The 21,860-nt window shown below is 44.5% G+C and overlaps 1 protein-coding gene across 5 annotated transcripts in view; it reads right to left on the minus strand.

Annotated features, from left to right (window-relative positions):
* Nucleotides 1–21,860, minus strand: part of PLPP1 (phospholipid phosphatase 1) — a 136,722-nt gene that overhangs the window by 88,580 nt on the left and 26,282 nt on the right. For 2 of the 5 annotated variants that reach the window (XM_073343943.2, XM_073343942.2), the window contains exon 3: nt 17,970–18,071. The exons of the other annotated variants lie outside the window; for them this stretch is intronic. In XM_073343943.2, the coding sequence (XP_073200044.1) occupies nt 17,970–18,071 (102 nt within the window). The remainder of the gene's footprint in view (nt 1–17,969; nt 18,072–21,860) is intronic. 5 annotated transcript variants of the gene reach the window in all.

A 21,860-nucleotide genomic window follows, 5' to 3' on the forward strand; every position in this document is an offset into this window, starting at 1 on the left:
TTAGAGACTAACCAATTTGAGCATAAGCTTTCATGAGCTACAGCTCACTTCATCGGATGCATACTGTGGAAAGTGTAGAAGATCTTTTTATATACACACAAAGCATGAAAAAATACCTCCTCCCACCCCACTCTCCTGCTGGTAATAGCTTATCTAAAGTGATCACTCTCCTGAAAATGTGTATGATAATCAAGGTGGGCCATCTCCAGCACAAATCCAGGGTTTAACAAGAACGTTGGGGGGTGGGGGTAGGAAAAAACAAGGGGAAATAGGTTACCTTGAATAATGACTTAGCCACTCCCAGTCTGTGGAAATTGTGGAAAAGCAGCATCACTTGCCCCACAACCTCAGCCATGTGGAACACAATGCCATCCACAGCCTCAGGAACAATTCTGACATCATAATCAAAAAGGCTGACAAAGGAGGTGCTGTTGTCATCATGAATAGGTCGGAATATGAACAAGAGGCTACTCGGCAGCTCTCCAACACCACTTTCTACAAGTCATTATCCTCTGATCCCACTGAGACTTACCAAAAGAAATTACAGCATTTGCTCAAGAAACTCCCTGAAAAAGCACAAGATCAAATCCGCACAGACACACCCCTGGAACCCCGACCTGGGATATTCTGTCTACTACCCAAGCTCCATAAACCTGGAAATCCTGGGGGCCCCATCATCTCAGGCATTGGCACCCTGACAGCAGGATTGTCTGGATTGTATGTAGACTCCCTCTTCAGGCCCTATGCTACCAGCACTCCCAGCTACCTTCGAGACACCACTGACTTCGAGGAAACTACAATCCATCGGTGATCTTCCTGATAACACCATCCTGGCCGCTATGGATGTAGAAGCCCTCTACACCAACATTCCACACAAAGATGGACTACAAGCCGTCAAGAACACTATCCCCGATAATGTCACAGCCAACCTGGTGGCTGAACTTTGTGACTTGTCCTTACCCATAACTATTTTACATTTGGGAACAATGTATACCTTCAGATCAGCGGCACTGCTGTGGGTACCCGCATGGCCCCACAGTATGCCAACATTTTTATGGCTGACTTAGAACAACGCTTCCTCAGCTCTCGTCCCCTCACGCCCCTGCTCTACTTGCGCTATATTGATGACATCATCATCATCTGGACCCATGGAAAAGAAGCCCTTGAGGAATCCCACCATCAACCTCAGCCTGGTCCAGTCCACACAAGAGATCCACTTCCTGGACACTACAGTGCTAATAAACTATGGTCACATACACCACCCTATACCGGAAACCTACTGACCGCTATTCCTACCTACATGCCTCCAGCTTTCACCCTGACCACACCACACGATCCATCGTCTACAGCCAAACTTTGTGTCACCATTTTTGGGTCCCTGTGAAACAAAATCTCTATACAGATGCGCTTTGATCTTTCTGTATGCCCACCCACATGCTCTACATCCCATCTAGAAGGGCAGCCAGAATGCACCATTTGGCCACTTCTCCCAGAGTCATTTTCATTCTTTTCATTGTCACGGCCTATGCATGAACATCCTCCTTGAGGCATTCTCCAAAGCTATACTCCCTCCTCAAGAGCCCAGTTTGCCAAGGCAAGTTTCTTGTAGGCAATTATTCATTGTGTGCCCCCCTTTTTTTTTTTTTTTGCTTCATCATGCTGTGCACTAGTAACTGTGGACCCAGACAGTCTTACTGGATGTTTCTCTTTTCCCTGACGCCTCCCTCCTCTCATATCTTATCTGCAATTACACTCTGATCATACATAGAATATGCATGAAAGTTATTTTATTCACACCAACAATCCCTTAAGATTTGTACATGTCTATTTATTCAAGTACATAAGTATCTCCAGGATATGGCCCTTTCTTTGTAAGCTTATCCATATTAGGAGATGTAAGCACACTTTTGGGTGCTATTAAAATAAAAAGCAGATAATGAAGACTAGGTCCTGTAAGTTAATATATTAAGTGTTAGTGTATTTTTGTCCTAGTCATGGTAAGAGTACTTTAATTTTAATTGTCTGAAGCCATACCATCATGGGAGGCACATATATCAACCTTAGGTGGTACAAAGCCTGGTCAATTCTCCATTGAGGACCTTTAATTAGTATTCTGTCCTTTCAGTAAATGGTTATGGGGGTGTTAGGAGTACACTACTGAAGGTGCTGCCTTTCAGCTGAGAGGGAAAGCCCTACCCCTGACTATTATCTGGGGACAATGAATGGGTTATGGCACTTTTTCAAGGAGAGTGGTGTCTGATTAAGATTTCCCATGTAGCTGTAATTTGATACACTATTCACTTTTTGTCCCGGAAAGACAACACAGCATGGCTGTCTCTCAAACAGCAGCTATTTCAACCCAGAAGTAGTTGCACTGCAGTGGCAAATGAAATAATTCCTGTTTATATAAACATTTTGAGACCGTCAAAATCCTTTGGCATAAAAGCCACCATAGAGAAAACATGAAGCACCAAACCACCACATGTGGTATTGTGTGGTATCAAAGCCTACAATGAGTGGAGTGCTATGACACCCAAGTTAGATGAACTACGGAGTAATCTGTTCCAGACAAGAGTTCTAAGGAACAAGAGTTGTCAGTATCTGAAGGTTATTTAATTTTTAATAAGCAATTCTTCCAGACACTGAGAAAACCCAGGCAGAAACTCATCCAAATCTTCTTTGCCTTGTCACATCAAATCAGAGTTGGTGGCTCTTGTTCATCTCCACATATTGTCAAGTGTGGCTTCCAAGAGGACACCAGCCTTCTTCATTTCCTCCTTCAGCATCTCAAACCACTTTTTTCCTACACCGTCCTTGTGGTCTCTATCCTCTCTGGCCACCATATCTCATCATCTCACATACTACACCCCTCCCCCATCACAGAAAAACTGAGGGAGTATCAGCATCATTGCTCATACCATTTAATTGCCCAGCTGAACAGCTGGTCTTACCCAGCATCCACCTAAGCACTCATTGTGGCAACATGAAGTAGTTGTTCTCTCTTCCTCATTGGCCAGCATTCCAACCCACACGTTATGGCAGGTCTAATCATCTTGTACTTTGCTCTTTTTGCAGTGTTGCAGCAGTGTCAGTTTCAGGATATGGATACAAGGTGGGTGAGGCAACATCTTTTATTGGACCAACTTTCATTGGTGAGAGACAAGCTTTTGAGCTTACACAGTCTCTACAGAACTCTTCTTCAACTCTGGGAAACTTACACAGTGTCACAGCGAGCAGATTGTTTAGCACAGTGGTTCTCAAACTTATTTATCATTGTAAGCTGCATATGCGGCCCACAATGTCTTTCCTGTGCCACAGTGGCAGCCCGGACCCCAACCCTGAACGCCAGGCCCCAACCACGCAGGCGGCCTTTAGCACACATCTGAGCTGGGCCGCAGCAGTGTGCTCATTGAAGTTTGGGGGACAGGCTCCATGGAGCATGCTTTTTAATTTTGGGGGACAGGCTCCGTGGAGCATGTTTTTTGCTGATGACATTGTTGTGCTGTGAAAATAACTGGAAAGGGACCTAGAGCTATGGAGGTCTACATTAGAATGACTTACAAATCAGCTGACCAACTGAATATATGCAATACTTCATTGAGAGGGACAATGAGGAACAAGTAAAACTAGATGGTATAGTGTTAAAATCTGTACCACAATTTCAATACCTCAGTTCACTGTTGAGCCATGATGGGCATATGGATATTAGGAGCCTCATGGAGAGCACTTTATGTAAATAGAGGGAGTCAACAGGAGTTTTCTGATAAGAATATGCTATGCAAACTAGACAGCAAAGTTAGAGATACAAGGTGGGTAAGGTATTTTCCACTGAATGCATCCGATGAAGTGAGCTATAGCTCACGAAAGCTTATGCTCAAATAAATTGGTTAGTCTCTAAGGTGCCACAAGTACTCCTTTTCTTTTTGCAAAAACAGACTAACACAGCTGCAACTCAAACCTGTGTTATGGTAGGCATTGTTAGGATATAGATATTCAGGCCTGTCTGTAAAGGCCTATACTCTAAGAATTTAGGTGTATTCTTATCACTTAACTAGTTATAGAGGTATAAAAAACAATCAAAATCACTGTCTGCCAGTGTAAGAGCCTTCTCTTACTGTGACAGTCTGAGGCCCTGTTCTTAGGCTAAGGCCTTTGGCTACGCAGCAGAGGCAGCCATAAACTGAGAAGCGAACGGTCACATCCTCACATTCCAAACTAGTCACATTGAAAGAAGCTGCTATTGGGCTGTTAAGAATACAATCCTGTCCTGATAATGCCTATCACCTCCAGAGAAAGGGAAGTGCCTGGAAAACGTAAAAGGAAACTTAGTTTGTTAGCATCCTGTCTGGCAAGAACTCACTTATCAATAGCTGGGATGTGAAATCCTCATTTCTGTCTTTGTTCTATCACTGTAGTCCCCATTTCCCTGTTCGCAAAAAGAAAAGGAGTACTTGTGGCACCTTAGAGACTAATCAATTTATTTGAGCATAAGCTTGAGCTGTAGCTCACGAAAGCTTATGCTCAAAAGAAATTGGTTAGTCTCTAAGATGCCACAAGTACTCCTTTTCTTTTTGCAAAAACAGATTAACACGGCTGCTACTCTGAAACCTAGGATTGGTTAGTTAAATTTCAGGAAAATGATTGGTTAAGGTATAGCAAAGCAGAACTCAAGTTTTACTATATAGTCTGCAGACAATCAGGAAGTGTGTGTGGGTGTGGGAGGGAAAATGGGAATTATGTTCTGCTAAAGGGGGAAATGGGAACAGGGAATGGGGGTGGGAAAATTGGAATCATGTTTGGCTAAGGGCAGGAATGGGAATAGGGACACAGGTGCAAGGCTCTGTGGTGTCAGAGCTGGGAAGGGGGACACTAAGGAAGGAAACTGGAATCATGCTTGCTGGAAGTTCACCCCAATAAACATCGAATTGTTTGGACTTCGGGTATTGTTGCTCTCCGTTCATGTGAGAAGGACCAGGGAAGTAAGTGGGTGAAGGAATAAGTCCCGTAAACAGACATTATTTCACAAATTAGGGTAGGTCTACGTAAAGGATCAGTCTTCACAGGCTTCACTGTAGCCACAGCTGTTTCTCACTACTATTGTGCTACCCTCACATATGTCCATAATTGCCTGAACACGTCTCAGGCAGACTGCACCACAGGCACCACCATAACAATTTCTTAGGAAGCCTAGATTCATAGATATTAAGGTCAGAAGGGACTATTATGATCATCTAGTCTGACCTCCCGCACAACGCAGGCTACAGAATCTCATCCACCCACTCCTGCGAAAAACCTCTCACCTATGTCTGAGCTATTGAAGTCCTCAAATCATGGTTTAAAGACTTCAAGGAGCAGAGAATCCTCCAGCAAGTGACCTGTGCCCCATGCTACAGAGGAAGGCAAAAAACCTCCAGGGCCTCTTCCAATCTGCCCTGGAGGAAAATTCCTTCCCGACCCCAAACCTGTCATAAGGTCTCTCTCAATCCACAAACACTAAGTGCAATTCCTTTCAATTCTCCTTGTACTCTCTTGCAATATTGAGACTGCAAACACTAATCCATGGGTGGCCTTCCTGGCAGAAATCCCAATTGGTTGTCACTTATTTGATACTTCAGCTCCTCTCAAAGCTTTTTCTCAATTCTTTCCAGCCATTTCTTCATGTGACATTGAATTTAATGTGTTAGTAACCACTACTTTCTTGCATATGTCCTTTATGCTTGAAGACAGGGACCAATGTATTCTTCCTCCCCTTAGATGTTCACCCAGTATGGAAAATTAAGTTGAATAAAGTTAACCACCACTACCTCCGTCTCATGGTCGAATGGTTAAAATGGCTCAACTGGTACACTGTACAGTCCCATAGCCTTCCCACATTTTGTCATGTTTAGTGTTGTACAACCTCACCCAGTAGAAACCAAAAATGCAAGCTTGAGTGCACCAATCTCAAAACAGTCAGATAAGAAAACTGATTTTTGTCTCAATGGGTAGGGAGTTTTAGGTTCATCCCACCTTAAAATTGTTGCATTTTTGGTGGAAGTTCAAATATTTACACAGTTCTATTTTATTTTGAAAACTTCAACTTTACTTTTTAGTTTTAAAATATACTTATAGCGATGTCTACCAAAAAAAGATACAATGATCTATTGCAAGACAACTAATTTCCCCAGGATACAGGAAGATTAAAAGTAAAGAAAGAGTTGCCGTGGACTGTTTCCTGCCTTTAACAAGTTCCAGCAAAAGGAGACACATTCTAGGAATGCTCTGAATAAAAGGTCTAGTTTCTGGATGAGACGTACAGTCAGCAGAAGGGTAATTAAATTGTACTTGTAAGTTAGATGCCCTAGCTTTATGAATTTGCCTCTGGTTAGTTCTCTACCCTTTAGTGTCACACTAACCAAAACAAAGATACTTCCTTATCAAGATGGTTTTATGCTACTGGTATCAGTTTTTCATGACTTGATTATACTCCATCACCATAATTTCCAGGACGTAAACAGGGTGGGGCGAGCGGGGCAGCAACCCAGGGCACACAGCTGCGGAGCGGGGGGAGACGGGGGGGGGAAATGGGGTGGCAAGCCCCCCAGTTTGAAAACTTATCTCCTGCCAGGAGGCGGTGGATCGGAAGCTGGTGGGAGCTGCCCAGCCTGCTCAGGCCCCTGGCTCTCTGCACTGTGGGAACTGGGGCTCTGAGTGGCTCCCTAAAAACCTTTCCTGTGCTGCTTCCCAAGCTGTGCCGCCTCTTCCCCAGGCAGCTCCGAGCTGCACGCTAATGTGCTCTTGCCTCTCCCCAGAGGAGCCCAGTGCTGCAGACCTAGACCCATCCAAGCATAAATTGGAATTAGTAGGAAAGGGCAAATAAGTTGGAGCACCACAAGCCTTCATCATTACAGCAATGAATACTCACTTTCTGTGGTAAGCATGTATTCACTATTACAGTGTTAGGGGAATACAAGCTCTCTCTGTGATTGCTCAGATGTCACATTACTACTAAATGCTCAAACAATCTTATCTAATGCACACGAGAAGCCATCTGGGGGAAGTCTTAAAAAAAAGTATGAGATGTTGAATTACTAAACGTACAGTGCCAATCTACTTCAAATATACCCACCATGCAATGGCAGAAAACGTGAATGCACCTACAGGTAATCAATCCAGTCACAAATCAGCACTCTCGATAATTATTGGGAAAGTCTCCTGTGGAAAGCACACCACAGGTCAAACTCAGTTATCAAATCAAAAACTAAGAATAGCCTTCCTCTCCTGTACCACAGAGGATATTTGTCAAGATACTGAATGTGTTCTCAGGGAGCAACGCTTCTTCAAAATATGAGTGCACATGGAAGTAAGTAGTCAAAGTACCAAAATGTCCTTTTGTGCTTATTAAATGGAGCGAGAAAAGATCACCACCCTTATAGACATTATAAACTTCACACAGCTGCTCTTCCATGTCTCCACCTGGGAAGATTCTTAAAGCTCCTTTGCTGTCTAGAAAATAACCTGATCAAGGTTGTAATGCTGACAGTGCTACATCTGGACTATAGCAATCACAAGAGTCATTCCATTATATAGTCCAGAAGATTGAAGGAGTCTTTTCATATGAAAACTGGTCTGGGTCTCTTTCCAGCAGTGCTGGTGGAAACAAAGCAAAAATACTTCAAAATGTTGTCAGTGCTGATGTTGGGGTACTATTTAGCCATGTGTGGGTCACATCATAAGTGGAGAAAGTCATATACTGGACACTACAGTTAGTAGAATAGGGAAGACTTAAAACTAAGGTAAAATAGAAGTTCTTACAACTTGCCTCTCTGTTTATCTACTTTCTTCTCGATTAAAATTACTTCCAAAGTCAAAGAGGACCAGGGGGAAAAATATCAAAGGCAAGGGGAAGAAAAGAACTGAAGATAGACGAATAACAACAACTTGGGTTTTTACCCATATGGGGGAGGGGGACTAGAAGAGGTCAAAAACACAACTATAAGCAAGGATTGGGTTTAAATAGTAGCTTGTAGGGGTTAGCCAAAAATCTGCCTCCAAGGACAAAAGGCAGGATCAGCCATTAAGCAAATAAGAGGTTCATTTGCAGGACGGGTTTCCGTCTTCATGATCTATGTACAAGTGCCTCCCCCACACCCCACACACTACTGTACAATCCACGCATCTGGTGAACACTACTCTGAGTTAGAGGCATTTTACAGATGGGGAACTGAGGCAGAGAGTTTAAGTAACTTGCCCACTAACACACACTAAGCCTGTGGCAGAGGTAAAAAGTGAATACCTATAATATATAAATCAGTTTCTCTCTCGAGTACCTTAAGCACAAGGCCTCTATTACTCCCAGCATGTAAGGCTGTGTCTAAACTAGAAAATTTCAGAAGCAGAGCTCAGAACCAGGCCTAACACTTGTTCAGCTGCAACAGGATTAACTGAGTGAATGGGAAAGACCAGTAGCTGCCAGAGCCTTGTCTGCAGTTGGTGCTACCACCCATACAGCTGAACTGGTGGCAGTGGCTGGGGGACCTTTTTGCAAAGCTTTTCTAGTGCAGACATGTTCTGCAAGTCCGGAAAGTTCTCATGACCTGCCTCTCTACAGTAAAACAAGTTTTACTAAGCTCAAAGCCCTTCTCTAACCTGCATAAACTTAAGAGCCCAGTTCATGTCTAATGAGGAACTCTTGTGCAGAGAGGAGGCAGAATTTGAAAGGCAAATTAGCTCCATAGCTGAGTAACACACTATATAAAAATAGGCAGCTAAATTATCAAATTGTTTAGCTTTCCAACTCAATGTGCCAAGGCAACAGCAACCAAAGGGGCTACTCAAAGCATGAATAGCTGCAAGGTGATGTCTATAGTGAACCAACACGGTTACTCATAGCGCTTGAAGATTTTAAAAAGAAAAACAGTCCTGAACATGGCCTTCTGTACTCCACAGCCTTACTGTGTTTTTGGGAGGCCAATGCACTTTACTACAAAGGCCTCTCACAGCTCTCAAGGTACTAAACCAGAGGCTTCCGTCAGATTTGTCAGGAGTCAGGGTCCAGCGTAAGAGATTAGAAGACATAAGCCTGATCAGTATTGAGTCTGGCAGGCAGAAGTCTTTGGCTTGAACCCACTGCCAGGCCCAAAGTCTGAAGCATGTACCCAATATAGCAACAGGGCAATGTGTGCTTGTCAGCAGCAGCTGCTGCTCTTCTTCAGGTCATCACGAGATACTCAGTGACAGACTGCTTGCAGCCAGGATCAGTAGGTGCTAGGCTACTTAGAAGATATAATCAGCTAAGGAGGATTTTTAAAAGAAAAAAAAGTTTGGTGTGTAAGAGTTTTTGACTACCTATTTTCAAGGAGCAAGAGAAATTGCTATCCAAACGGGATACCAGAAAAGTAACTTGTAAAAGAATTAAAGAGGGCACAAACTGAAGATTCTTTATACATCCACTATAAAGACCTGATACATTCTCTCTCACACACACACGAATGTTAATTCTGTATTCTGTAATAATGTTCTCTTCTGGTTTTGCGGATGTCAATCACTGACATCCATTTAACTTGAAAAAAGGTGTACTTTAAAGAAGTGTTGGTCAACATTTTAACAAGTGTAATTTTAAATGACAACATAGACAGGGCATGTTGTAGAATTCACCTTGATCCAGCTAACAGCGTAAAAGCACAACTTGCCACAACTACACTAGAGTTTTAAAGTGTGCTACCTACAGGCCCACAGTTGTAGTGGTGTAAACCCCTCTATAGATGGGGGGGTGGGAGGGAGATGACCAAAAACACCACCACATACTATGGGTGACTGACTCCGACCAGCAACTTTACAGATCTGCACTATGGTTTGCACCAGCTGGTAACCAATAATGGCAATTTCCTGATTTGAGCCACAGACAAGGCCTATGAATCATGTTCCTTCTCAACTACTCATCTTTTGTCCCCTTTCTCCAATGTCATAATTTTATGAGTCTGGTCTTAGACTGGAGAAGAAGATCTGAATATTTAATATAAACATTAAGCAGAAAGATTTTTAGAAACCCACAAATGCCTTTCATACATAAACCAAAGGAAACACTCCAGGCACAAATCCAATTTTTTACCTTTGAAGGTTCTTTATTTATGCTTGCCAGGTCCGCAAGCACATCCATTGTGTACCCATGTTTGTGTAGCGCTCAGAGAGCCGTGGATGAAAAAATGTTTTTACTACTAGTTTTGACAAGTTTAACCAAATCATAATCTTTTCCTGTTCATACCTTCTCACTTTTTGAAAGTTATGTTAGCATTCATATTCACTTGGTCAACATAATTTCGCTTCTTCTGGTCCTAAGAAGAAAGCCATCCTGGGTATTTCAAAGGGGCTTTCCAGTACAAAGTTGAGGTTATTTAAAGTTAACACTTCTTGTCAAAACATGGATTTTTTCATTACTTAAGGTTTTATTATTGTTTATTATTTTGTCATTTAAGAATCTAAGAGCAAGGAGTGGAAAAAAATTTAACTAGGCAGTTAGCTTCAGGTTCTTTCTTAGTAGTACAGTAAGGAGGAATACTGGGTACAGAAGGCATATGGACTTGGCTAAGGGAATTGCTACACTTGCAAATGTAGAGAGCGCTTTGAGTTAAACCAGCCTTCGTAGAGCGCAGTAGGGAAAGCGCTGCAGTCTGTCCATACTGACAGCTGCAAGTGCACTGGCGTGTCCACATTTGCGGCACTTGCAGTGGCTTTGGGAGCAGTGCATTGTGGGCAGCTATCCCACAGAGCACCTCTTCCCATCCTGGTGCTGTGGCTTGTGGGAAGGGGACAGGGGATGCGGGGCATTCTGGGTCCTGTTCCAAAGCCCCATGATGCATTGGTTCGCATCCCAGCAATCCCTCTGCTTCCATCCACAATTGGCGCCATCTTTCAACATGTTTTGTATTGCACGCTCTGTCTTCCCTTTTGGTCTGCGGGAATGGAGCCCGAACTGCTGAGGAATATGCTGGCGAGACTCGTCAGCATGTCACATTTGGCAGACAAGTTACTCCTTAAGATCCAAAGTGACAGTGAAGACTCCGACGATATTGACGTGACTAACACATACCACACGAGATTGCTTGTGGGATTCACGGACATGCTCACCACCATGGAACGGCGCTTTTGGGCTCGGGAAACAAGCACTGAGTGGTGGGATCACATTGTCATGCAAGTCTGGGATGATGAGCAGTGGCTGCAGAACTTTCGGATGAGAGAAGCCACTTTCATGGGACTGTGTGAGGAGCTCGCCCCACCCTTCGGCACAAGGACACAAGATTGAGAGCTGCCCTGATGGTGGAGAAGCGGGTGGCTACTGCAATCTGGAAGCTGGCAACTCCAGAGAGTTACCCATCGGTCGCTAACCAGTTTGGAGTGGAGAAGTCGACCGTTGGGATCGTGTTGATGCAAGTCTGCAGGGCCATTAATCGCATCCTGCTCAGAAGAACCGTGACTCTGGGTAATATGCGTGACATTGTGGCTGGCTTTGCACAAACTGATTTCCCTAATTGCAAAGGGGCGATAGCTGGCACGCATATTCCAATTCTGGCACTAGCCCACCTAGCCTCTGAGTACATTAATCAAAAAGGGTATTTCTCTATGGCTCTCCAGGTGCTTGTGGATCACTGTGGGCGTTTCATTAACATCAACGCAGGCTGGCCTGGAAAGGTGCATGACGCATGTATCTTTCAGAACACTGGCCTGTTCAGGAAGCTGCAAGCAGGAATTTTTCCCCCAGACCAGAAGATCGCCATAGGGGAAGTCAAAATGCTCATTGTGAGCCTTGGAGACCCCGCTTACCCTTCAATGCCGTGGCTCATGAAACACAACACAGGGAGCCTTGACAGCAGCAAGGAGCGGTTCAACAATAGGCTGTGCTGCTGCAGAATGACTGTGGAGTGTGCTTTTGGCCAATTAAAGGGCCGCTGGCGCTCTCTGAATGGGAAGCTGGACCTGGCCAATAACAGCATTCCTGCTGTTATATCCGCGTGCTGTACCCTCTATAACATTTGTGAAGGGAAGGGTGAAAGATTCACTCAGGCATGGAACTTGGAGGCTCAACACCTGGAGGCTGAATCTGAACAGCCAGAGAGTAGGGCTATTAGAGGGGCCCAGCGCAGGGTTGCAAGGATGAGGGAGCAATTTGAGGCTGAAAGCCACCAGTAATGTCTGGATCGAGTCCATCTGGTAATCCATGATGCTTATCAGCTGCTCTGTACTTTGGTGCCAGCGATCCGCATTGTGCTGGCAGACCCTCCTTTCACTCTCCTGCCACTCTGGCACTTTTTGATTTTCATGAAGGGAGTGCTGCATGACTTCATGCACCATGTCGTCTCTGCTTCTACGTGGCCTCTTCCTGATTCTTTGCAGCTTCTCGGCCGGTGATAACACAGACGGCCAAGATCTCAAGGTTGCATCTGTAAAGGCCAAATGCAACACTTAACGGAGGTAGCATTGTTCACACCAGACAGAGCAATGGATTCCCCTGTACTTAAGGAAGGCAAGTACAGTCTACGCAATAGCATAATTTGCCCATCACAAAGCGAGCGCACATAACCCCCAGGAGCCCCAAAATGGTGAGTAAGCACAGGGTCAAGGGGGACTGATTCTTTCATGGCTGTACTGTCCTCTGGGTTTCTGTGCCTTTGGGAGAACCAACAGCTGCAGGGGGCCCCTATACTGAACACTGTCCCAACGTTTTCCCACAGGAGATTGTCCTGGAAGATCTCACTGCTGAGGGTGACTTGGAAAGCAAGGGATGGTGGTCTACTACAATGCGGCTTCCGCCCTGGCCCATATGCAGCTTGCCTGTGTGCTCTGAAGTGTCCATGGTGGTGCAGCAATGGTCCCCCCACCCCTCACGGCACAGTGGCATGGACATGTTAGCCTGACTGGGACAAGGACTACAGTGACACTCCCACAAAACTTGCGCAAGCGCAGTGCCCAAGTTATGGATGAGACCTTTGAAGAGATCACTGAGGCCGATTACTGCCGTGTGAGAGAGCACATCAATGCCCTATTCTGCATCTAGGCATGCATGCAGCCCTAACCCTCCTTGCCCCAAGAGTCCACACCTAATAACTTCCTTCCCAAAATAAAAGCCGCTTACCGGGAGCCTCCTCCGGAGTTTGTCCTTCCCCAAGCACCGCCTGCCATGACTGGCTACCTTCCTCCTAGCTTGAGAGCAGCTCCTGGCTGCATGCATCTAGGGATGCCAGGGTGTCTTCCTCCTCCTCAGCACTCTCGGTCTCACTTTGCTCCTGCTTCTCTTGCCTTGTTGGATTGTGCTCTGGAGTGTCCAGGGTGGTACTCTAAGTGAAGGTGGGGTCACCCCCAAGTATCGTGTCCAACTCTTTATTATTATTATTCCACTCGCTGAGGTGGAGTATCAGGAGCGCTCTAGCCGCAGAGTCAGAGCGCTGTACGTGCCTTGCCAGTGTGGACGCATCGTGAGTTAGAGCGCATTGGGCTGCTTTAATGAGCTCTAACTCCCAAGTGTAGCCATGCCCTAAGATGAGTGATGAGGTATGGAACATTTGTCAATAAGGAGGAGCAGAAGGAGGAAGTGTCCATTGTGTCCATTTGTTTATCCTCCACTTTCTCCTGCTCCTAGCTAAACGCTGTAGATTTTACTCACTTGTTCCCCTCTCCTCCATCCCCAATCCCCCCTGCTCCTCAATAAAAATCTTCTTTCCTTTCAGAGAATCTCTGGCCAGTCATCTAGATTGCCATCAGTGACCTGTAAGTAGTTTTACTAAACTAGGGTATCAAAATGAGATATTCACACCTCGCAATGCTGCTGCTTTGCTTTTGGTCTGCAATGTGAGTAAAGACGATTTATAATTTAAAATGTTTTGCTTCCAACAGGTCATTTCATCCTCCTCCCAGTCCCCCACAATCCACCTTACACTTCCACGAGCATGTCCAGCTTTTACTTTAGTGCTGATCAGGCCTAATGTCACTTTGTTCCAAGATTTAAAATCTATGCCAGCTACTGCTGTACATGTTACGCCCTGGACATTCCCACATCTCTCGATCTCTAGTTTCTGCTTAGTCTTCAGCCTCAGCCCAAACCCTATGTTCTGCTTGTAACTACACTCATCACAGAAGCTCTACTGAAGTGACATTACCTCAACATGCAAAGTTGGATGTTTTGCAGTGCTTCATAAACCCTCAAGTCCTACAGACCAAAAATCTGGAAATTGTGGCATGCTGAGTAGACTGCAGTGTCACCAAACACCTCTCTCACTATAGTGGCAAGCCTACAGCTAGGATCTGAAAGAGATGCCGAGGCAAGAACAGTTGGAAATGCAGGAAGAGAACAACCTAATCCCATAAGTAAAGTAATACACAACAAAGAAAGAGCTCCCCCATATGTTCCTTTTAAGAAAAATTGGTTTGTAAACAAACAATGAAACAGGACTATACTGGGAATTCACTCTTGCTTCTGATGTGCAGCTGTAAGCTAGAAAGAAACATGGATTTCTTTGCCTCCCATTACATACACTATGTGTAGCAACAATAAAGAACTCAAGTGCGTGAAAGGTGTGTACCCCAAAGCATTTTATAGAACAGGACTGCCTCAGACCCCTTCACACTATACCAGCTTGCAGTATGCAAGTCAGTATTTCATATTTATGAATTTTAAGATGTTCCGCTCATTCCACTTGAATTTAGTGATCAAGTAACTCATTTTTTGATTTATACAAATTTAGAAAGGGAAGAGTCTAGGACATTAATCCATCCTCCTGTCGTTATACTACATATGTTCCCTGCAGTGTATGCTATCAGCTTTAAGAACAATTTCAACAAAGCACTCTGTCTATGGATGGGGCTCCCACCACTTCCATTGGAAGAGCCATCCAAGAATGTACAATAGACCGGAATCAAGCTGCTATATGATTTCACCTTCTTTTGGTTATTACCAAGCTTTACTTGATATTTTAAAAGTCTCCCTGAAGGTTCCTGAGGTAGGAGAAGCAGGGAGATAAATTACGTGTATTTTTGGGTCTTGCTCTTCCTGATTTCCTTTCACTCTATTGAATCCAACCTGGTCATTCTATTCAGGTTCTTGTACCACAAACCGATCACTATGGTATCAATCATCTTAGGTGCCGAGAACTGAATGAAGTATTATAGTGGATATGAGAATCAGAAGTACTGTGAAGCAGCCAACATATACTGTACCTACTAATTAAAACAAAGAATAAAAATCACTCATAAGAGTACATATGGACTCTCTCCAGTCTTTGAGAAGATTCCCCATTATGAAAATTTAAATTAAAAAAAATATTCCTTTGACAAAACCTAAGTGCATTCTCCACCAGAAACTACAGAAAGTTGTGTTCAGCTACTGTGAACACATCCCCTTCAAACTTTCCTAGCCTACTGCATGTACAGAATCCTTTCACTGACTAAAAGCCCTGTTTTAAAATACATGTTGCTGGATAAAAGAGAAACCTACTTAAATAAGATTTAGTTAGAGCAAGTGTTAGGAATGAAAATAGAATTGAAGAATTTGTACCGAGACTTCCTCCACCCTTTGAGAAGCCTAACATAACTAGCAGAGTCAAAGATAGACTAAGAATATGCGGTAAATTTTCATTATTACAAAATAAGTTAAAAGGGTAAGGTGCCCCAATACTCCATACAGTGGGGGAGGGAGGGCTAGGGTGAAGTAAGCAGTGAGGTGGCAAAATTATTTAATCTTGTAACACATTATTGTCTCTGTGCTAGTCTTAAATTGTAGTGATGCAAATTACTAGAGGTAAGGCGGGGGGAGAGGTGAACTGCCATACAAAGGGAGACTGAAGACCCAGTCTTGTTTAGCAAGAAGAAATAAGGGGACTATGACAGGTATATAAAGTACTTAATGTTTAAAGAAGTAAATGGGAGTGCCAATTTACCTCTCCCATAGAGCAAAGAAAAAAAGGGACATAGAAAGGCAGTCAAAGGAGGGAAATATTTAAAAGACTCAGGGTATGTCTATACTACCGGCCGGATCAGATGTGATAAACAGACTCCCGAGTGTTCTCCCATTTACTCCTGTACTCCACCGGAGTGAGAGGTGCAGGCGGAGTCGACGGGGGAGCATCAGCAGTTGACTCACTGCAGTGAAGACACCATGGTGAGTAGATCTAAGTACATCGACTTCAGCTATGTTATTCACGTAGCTGAAGTTGATTAACTTAGATCGATCCCTCCTGCCCCCAGTGTAGACCAGACCTAAGGCGTGGTCTATACTAAACAGTTAGCTTATGTCCACCTATCTTGCGTTGACCTACCTATGGAAGTATCTTCATTCACTTAAATTTGGCTCCCACCGAGGTAAGTGCCTCTCTATGCCGATTTAGTAACACCACCTCCCCAAGCAGCATACCATCAGTCAGTCAATGTATTAGGTCAACGCAGCATCTGTGTAGATGTTGCATTGCATACATCTACTGTTACTGCCTTTCAGGAGCCTCCCCACAACCCCCCACACTGACAACACAATCTATGCATGCACTCCTTATGAGGACACTCATCGCTGACACAAGGAGCCAAGTGTGCACACAAGCAATTTAATAACTGTGGTGGTTGTTGGCAGATGTAAGTTAGGTCGACAATTTTGTAGCGTAGACATGGCCTGATAAAAACAAAACTAAGTGCATAATATATTAGGCTACTGAATTCATTATCACAATGTAACGAGGCCGCAGATACCTAGATACAGATGAGATCATCAGTGTAGACTGGTATTAATCCTCAAGCTTCAAGGCAGAAAATAACTGACAAGTTACGCAAACTTCTTCCTAATATGTGCACTATAATGTTTCCGAACACCTTCATCAGGCTCTGGCCATTGTTGGAGCCAATATAATTAATCAGGTGGACCTTTGAGCTGATCAATATTATTAATCAGGTGAACCTTTGAGCTGATCAATATTGCAATGCCAACGTGTCATATAAGTCAACAGATACGTAAACTTTGAAAAAGGTATTTAAGTTCTCTTCCTCAGTTACATCTATAATGGAAATGGGCTGCAACCTTAACTATGGAGAGAATACATCTCCGTAATACCTGACCTTCAAGCAAAAAAGGTATAATCATGGTATTTACAAGATTTAGTACTACAAACTACCCTCATTGCTCCAGCCACTGTCAATTGTAAAGCACATTAAAAAAAGCCAACCCACCCAAACACTATTTCTCTAATCTTAATTACCTCTTACAAATTCTAATCACCCTTTAATCAAAACAATTGAGTCATGTGCACTTCAGATAATATATTATAGTATCTAACTTGCATTAGGCAGAGCATAATAAAGGCATGATTTCCCATTCTGAGAAAACAGCTAACAAGTGCAACAGTTCAAACACTTCGATAAAGCATTCTCATCTGAAACGTAATGGAGGCTATTTGATGATTGTTTTGAGATATGTGCTCAAATTGTTAGGTTATGAAACTCGCTAGCATTGCCCAGAAAGCTTCCCAGGAGATAGTGAACTGTGCGGGGGGGAGAAGAGGGGGGAAGAATGTGACACACAACCAAAGTTCTGTAAGATATGAAAGCTCGTTACTCTTTTACAAAAGTTTTCCTGCGGGACAGGACGGTGTGTGTGTACTGTAAGTCCCTAACAGAATATTGCTATTTGAACTAATACTTGACCTTCTGCATGTTACCAAGTTTGTTCGTTCACAAAAAGATAAAGGATACAGTATTAAACATGTTTAAACTAGCTATAAAAATATTGATAGACAAAGTGTGTACACTGGCAATGGCACGTTCTGCCAATATAATGAAAATTTAGATAGTAAGAGGCTTCACTGCAGCACATTGCTATTACGTCTTTTCCAAGTAGTGGGGCGACAGCTAGATTTTATTTGAAAGTTAATCAGTTTTACAATAAAAAAAAGTAGGCATGTGTGTAAGTAAGTGTGAAAACCTGTTCTATTTTATACTAATTTTGCAGAAATGCAATGTACTTTTAGTGTTCCACAATACAGAGTAACGAGCCTTTGCCTAGGAAGGCATCTCCCCACAAATCTTGACAAAGAGGCCTCCAAAGCATGCACTTCAACAGTTCGCTGGGAAAAAAAAAAAAAAAGAGAGTGGAGTCAGAGGATTATTTTCAGAAAGTTCCCTTTAGGTGCTTCGAGTAAGTTCTCTCTTACCACATGTACCATTAAGCTTCATACCTAGCATGTTAAAGTTGGCAAAGGAACAAAGGTAGTACATGCCCTTTAGACAGACAACATGCCACTTATTTGACTTGGCAAAACTGGTCTCTAAATCTTAATTTAAAAGCAGCAGACAAAAAGCTACACGACCACCCAAACTTTACATATTTTAAACAGGTCATTCTATGTGCCTTCAAATCAAAGGAGAAATTTAAACTACTACAAGACCTTTAATAGGCCCACTGGCCCAAATCCAAAGGAGAAGAGAAGAGGGAAAAAAAAGGAGAAACAACCACACCACAAAGAGTTGTCACTTTTGAAATACTTAACTGTTCAAAAATGCTTCACACTTCCACTGTTTACAAACAAGAAACTTATTAATGTTACCTTTCAATATTTAAAATGATTTTGAAAGCCATCAGCAATGCTGTTTTACTGTGTATTTGTTCTATTACTAGAAGTTACAAGAATACTGACAGACATCAAGACATTTATTAGATAATAATATGGAGCCAGACATCATTTGCAGAACTATAAATCTTTACATGAGGGATGGGTGTGTCAAAGGCTCCTCTTACTTGGATACATGATAGCAGGCACCTCATGGACATAAGCTGCTCAGATCAGGGCCATCCTTACCCATACGCAAAGCATGCAGCTGCGTAGGGCACCAGGAAATTTGGGGCACCAAATTTCCTGGTGCCCTGCACAGCTGCATGCTGTTCCAGCCCCCGCCACTGCTGACCCAGTCCCGCCTCTTCCCACCCCTGCTCTGCCCCAGCCCTGCCCCCACTCCCCTGAAGATTGCAGCCAGGCCCAACCCTGCACTCATGGCATGGTAAGTGGAATGACCCAGCCACAGCCTGTTCCACTCCCCTAGCTCCCAGCCACGCTGCCAGCAAGTGCTGAGGGGCGGATCCCTCCTCCCCCCCAAGCCTGGGAGCCAGGGGAGCAGAGCAGCCTGCGGCCCCAGGCCTCCACAGGTGGGGGCTGTGTGGGGACCCAGGCCTCAGCAGGGGAGGGGGCTGGCAACTTCCTGCAGGAAGTGGAGTAACCCAGCCCCAGCCTGCTCCACTCCCCTGGCTCCCAAGGGAGCCAGGGGAGTGGAGCAGAGCAGGCTGGGGCCGGGTCACGTCACTTCCTGCAGGAAGTGGCCAGCCCCCCTCACCCTGCCTGCGGAGGCCTGGGGCCCCACACAGCCCCCCCCTGCAGGGGGGGGAGGGGGAGGAGAAAGACTGCGTAGGCACCAAAATAGCTAGGGACAGCCCTGGCTCAGATTATTGGAACTGGCTGTCTGAAGTGACCTACTCCTAAAGGATCCTGTAAGGGCCTGTTTGCATGGCCCTAGGCCTCAAGGTCTTGTAGCTCAGTGGTTCTCAACTAGGGGTATGCAGAAGTGTTCCAGGGGGTACATCAACTCATCTAGTTGCCTAGTTTTACAACAGACTACATAAAAAGCACTAACGATGTCAGTACAAACTAAAATTTCACACACGCTTACTTTGAGGCCAGAAGGGACCATTATGATATTTTACGGAGTCAGATTATACTAACACTGATATAGGACTTGACCAAGCAATTCCTGCATCAACAAGTAACTCAGTATACAGTCCACCATATCCTAGTAAGTTGTTCCAGTGGTTAAATTACCCTCACTAAAAATTTTGCATCTTGTTTCCAGTCTAAATTTGTCTAGCTTCAGGTTCCAGCTGATGTTGGATGTTATGCCCTTGCCTGCTAAATTAAAAGCCTTCATCCCCATGTAGATGTTTGTAGGCAGTAATCAAGTCATCACTTATCTTCTACCTTTTCACCCTCTTGGGCAAATAGATTAAACAAAAATATCGGTCTCTTGCTTTGAGACAGGTATTCCAGACCTCAAGTCATTCCTTACTTCTTTTCTGAACCTTTTCCAATTTCTCAAAATCCTTTTTTGAAGTAGTACCAGAACTGGCTACAGTAGTCATCTCAATAATGCAAAATACCAATGCCATTGAACAACATTTTCTGGGGTGCCAAATAAGGCAATGTCCAAATTTTGCCAAGCCAAAGGGCTCTTCAGGTGTGTGCTCCCTAATGAAACCAAGTCAATGCTTTGCCTACTTGGCAGGGATTGAGAATTTATGGCATGCATGCCAAAGATGGCACACTGGGTGATTTTTGAATGGTGCGCAGACAGTTAGTCCAATCAAGTGCACAGCTGAGGATGCACTTCAGTTTGTTTCTCCTCTTTTCACCATCATGCCAGGTATACATAAAGTCAGTTTATCTGAATTTCAATTGATCGAAAACCTTGGTTATCCGAATGAGCAGTGTGTCCCCGACATTCATTCGGGTAATCAGGATTTACGGTCCTGAAAGTGGAAGGAGGGAGGGAGATTGCTGCAGGCGGCAGGAGCCTCCTTAGTCCCCTCCGAGGACTTGAGGAAAGGTAGGAGGAAGAGGGGGAGAATGGGGGAAGTTGGGAAAGACCCCAAGGAACAGGTGTGATTCCCCTCAGAACCCATCCCACCGCTGCCTCCTGCTGCCTGTGCCCAGCTCACGTTCATGAGGTGCCTACCCAGCACCTGGGGACCCTGCTGTAAGGATGGCCCCGATACCTAGCTCCTGCTCCAACCAAGGATGGCCTTGCCAATCAGCTCGGGCTTCATGCTGGGGTCTGGGCAGCTCCAGTCCCCGCCAGTCTTGGCTGCAGCATCACCATGCTGACCTGCTTCTCTGCCCTCCCTCCCCTGCAGGATACTCTGTGGCGGGGGAGGGAAAGGTGCCACCTAGCAGGGAACCACAGGGGCTGGAGCTGCCCATGAGGGCCTTCCGTTTGGCCCACTGGGCATCAGCTGTTCCATCCTACTCTCTGCTGCCCCCTCCTCCCTGCTATCCAGCTTCAGCTCACCCTGAGATCTCAGCAACTCTGGTCCCTTTCCTTCTCCAGCTGCAGGGCATCCTCTGAGCTGGCAGGTGCTAGGGTGTGTGTCTCAAAAGCAGATCAGTATAGGGATGTTACAGCCAGGACCAGTAGGGCAGTGCATGGGTCAGAGCTGTCAGGAGCCCCAGAGCGGAGCTGAAGCCAGCTAGTGATGCTGCCCTTACAGCAGAGCCCCCAGAGGGAAGCAGGATGGGACCAGCTGATGTCCACAGGCCCAATGTAAGACTTGCAATTGAAGAACACTCATGTGCAGTGGTATCACAGCCTCCCTGCTTCTACTTGACATTCCCCCTGCCTACACATCCAAGGATTGGATTTGATCTCAGCCACCACATCACACTACGAGCTCAAGTTGAGTTGCTTATCCACCATAAACTCCGAACTGTGTCTCTGCTTTTTAAAGCAGTACCCATCCTATAAGCAAAGCCTATATTATCAATTCCTAGATGCATGACCTACACACATGACAGTCAATATATAACGTCAGTTTTGCCTGCAATGTGAATGCATCATCATATATTAGCACAAAACTTTCAGATAGTAAAGCTAAGTCATCTTTTTTCTAAAGCCACTTGGTTGCACCTCATGGTGTGTGGACTAATTATCCACGTCAGTGGCATTCTATAAAGTGCCAAACTAATTATACAGAAGAATCAATCGGTTGACTTCACAAACAAATAAATCCAGTGACTCAGTTGGAAATTTGTAAACAGATTTAGTGACCTTAATCTGATATGAAGTAGCTAAGGCGTGTTCAGAAAGGTTTTCCC

Source organism: Lepidochelys kempii, chromosome 5, assembly GCF_965140285.1.
Source record: "Lepidochelys kempii isolate rLepKem1 chromosome 5, rLepKem1.hap1, whole genome shotgun sequence".
Classification (NCBI taxonomy): Eukaryota; Metazoa; Chordata; order Testudines; family Cheloniidae; genus Lepidochelys; species Lepidochelys kempii.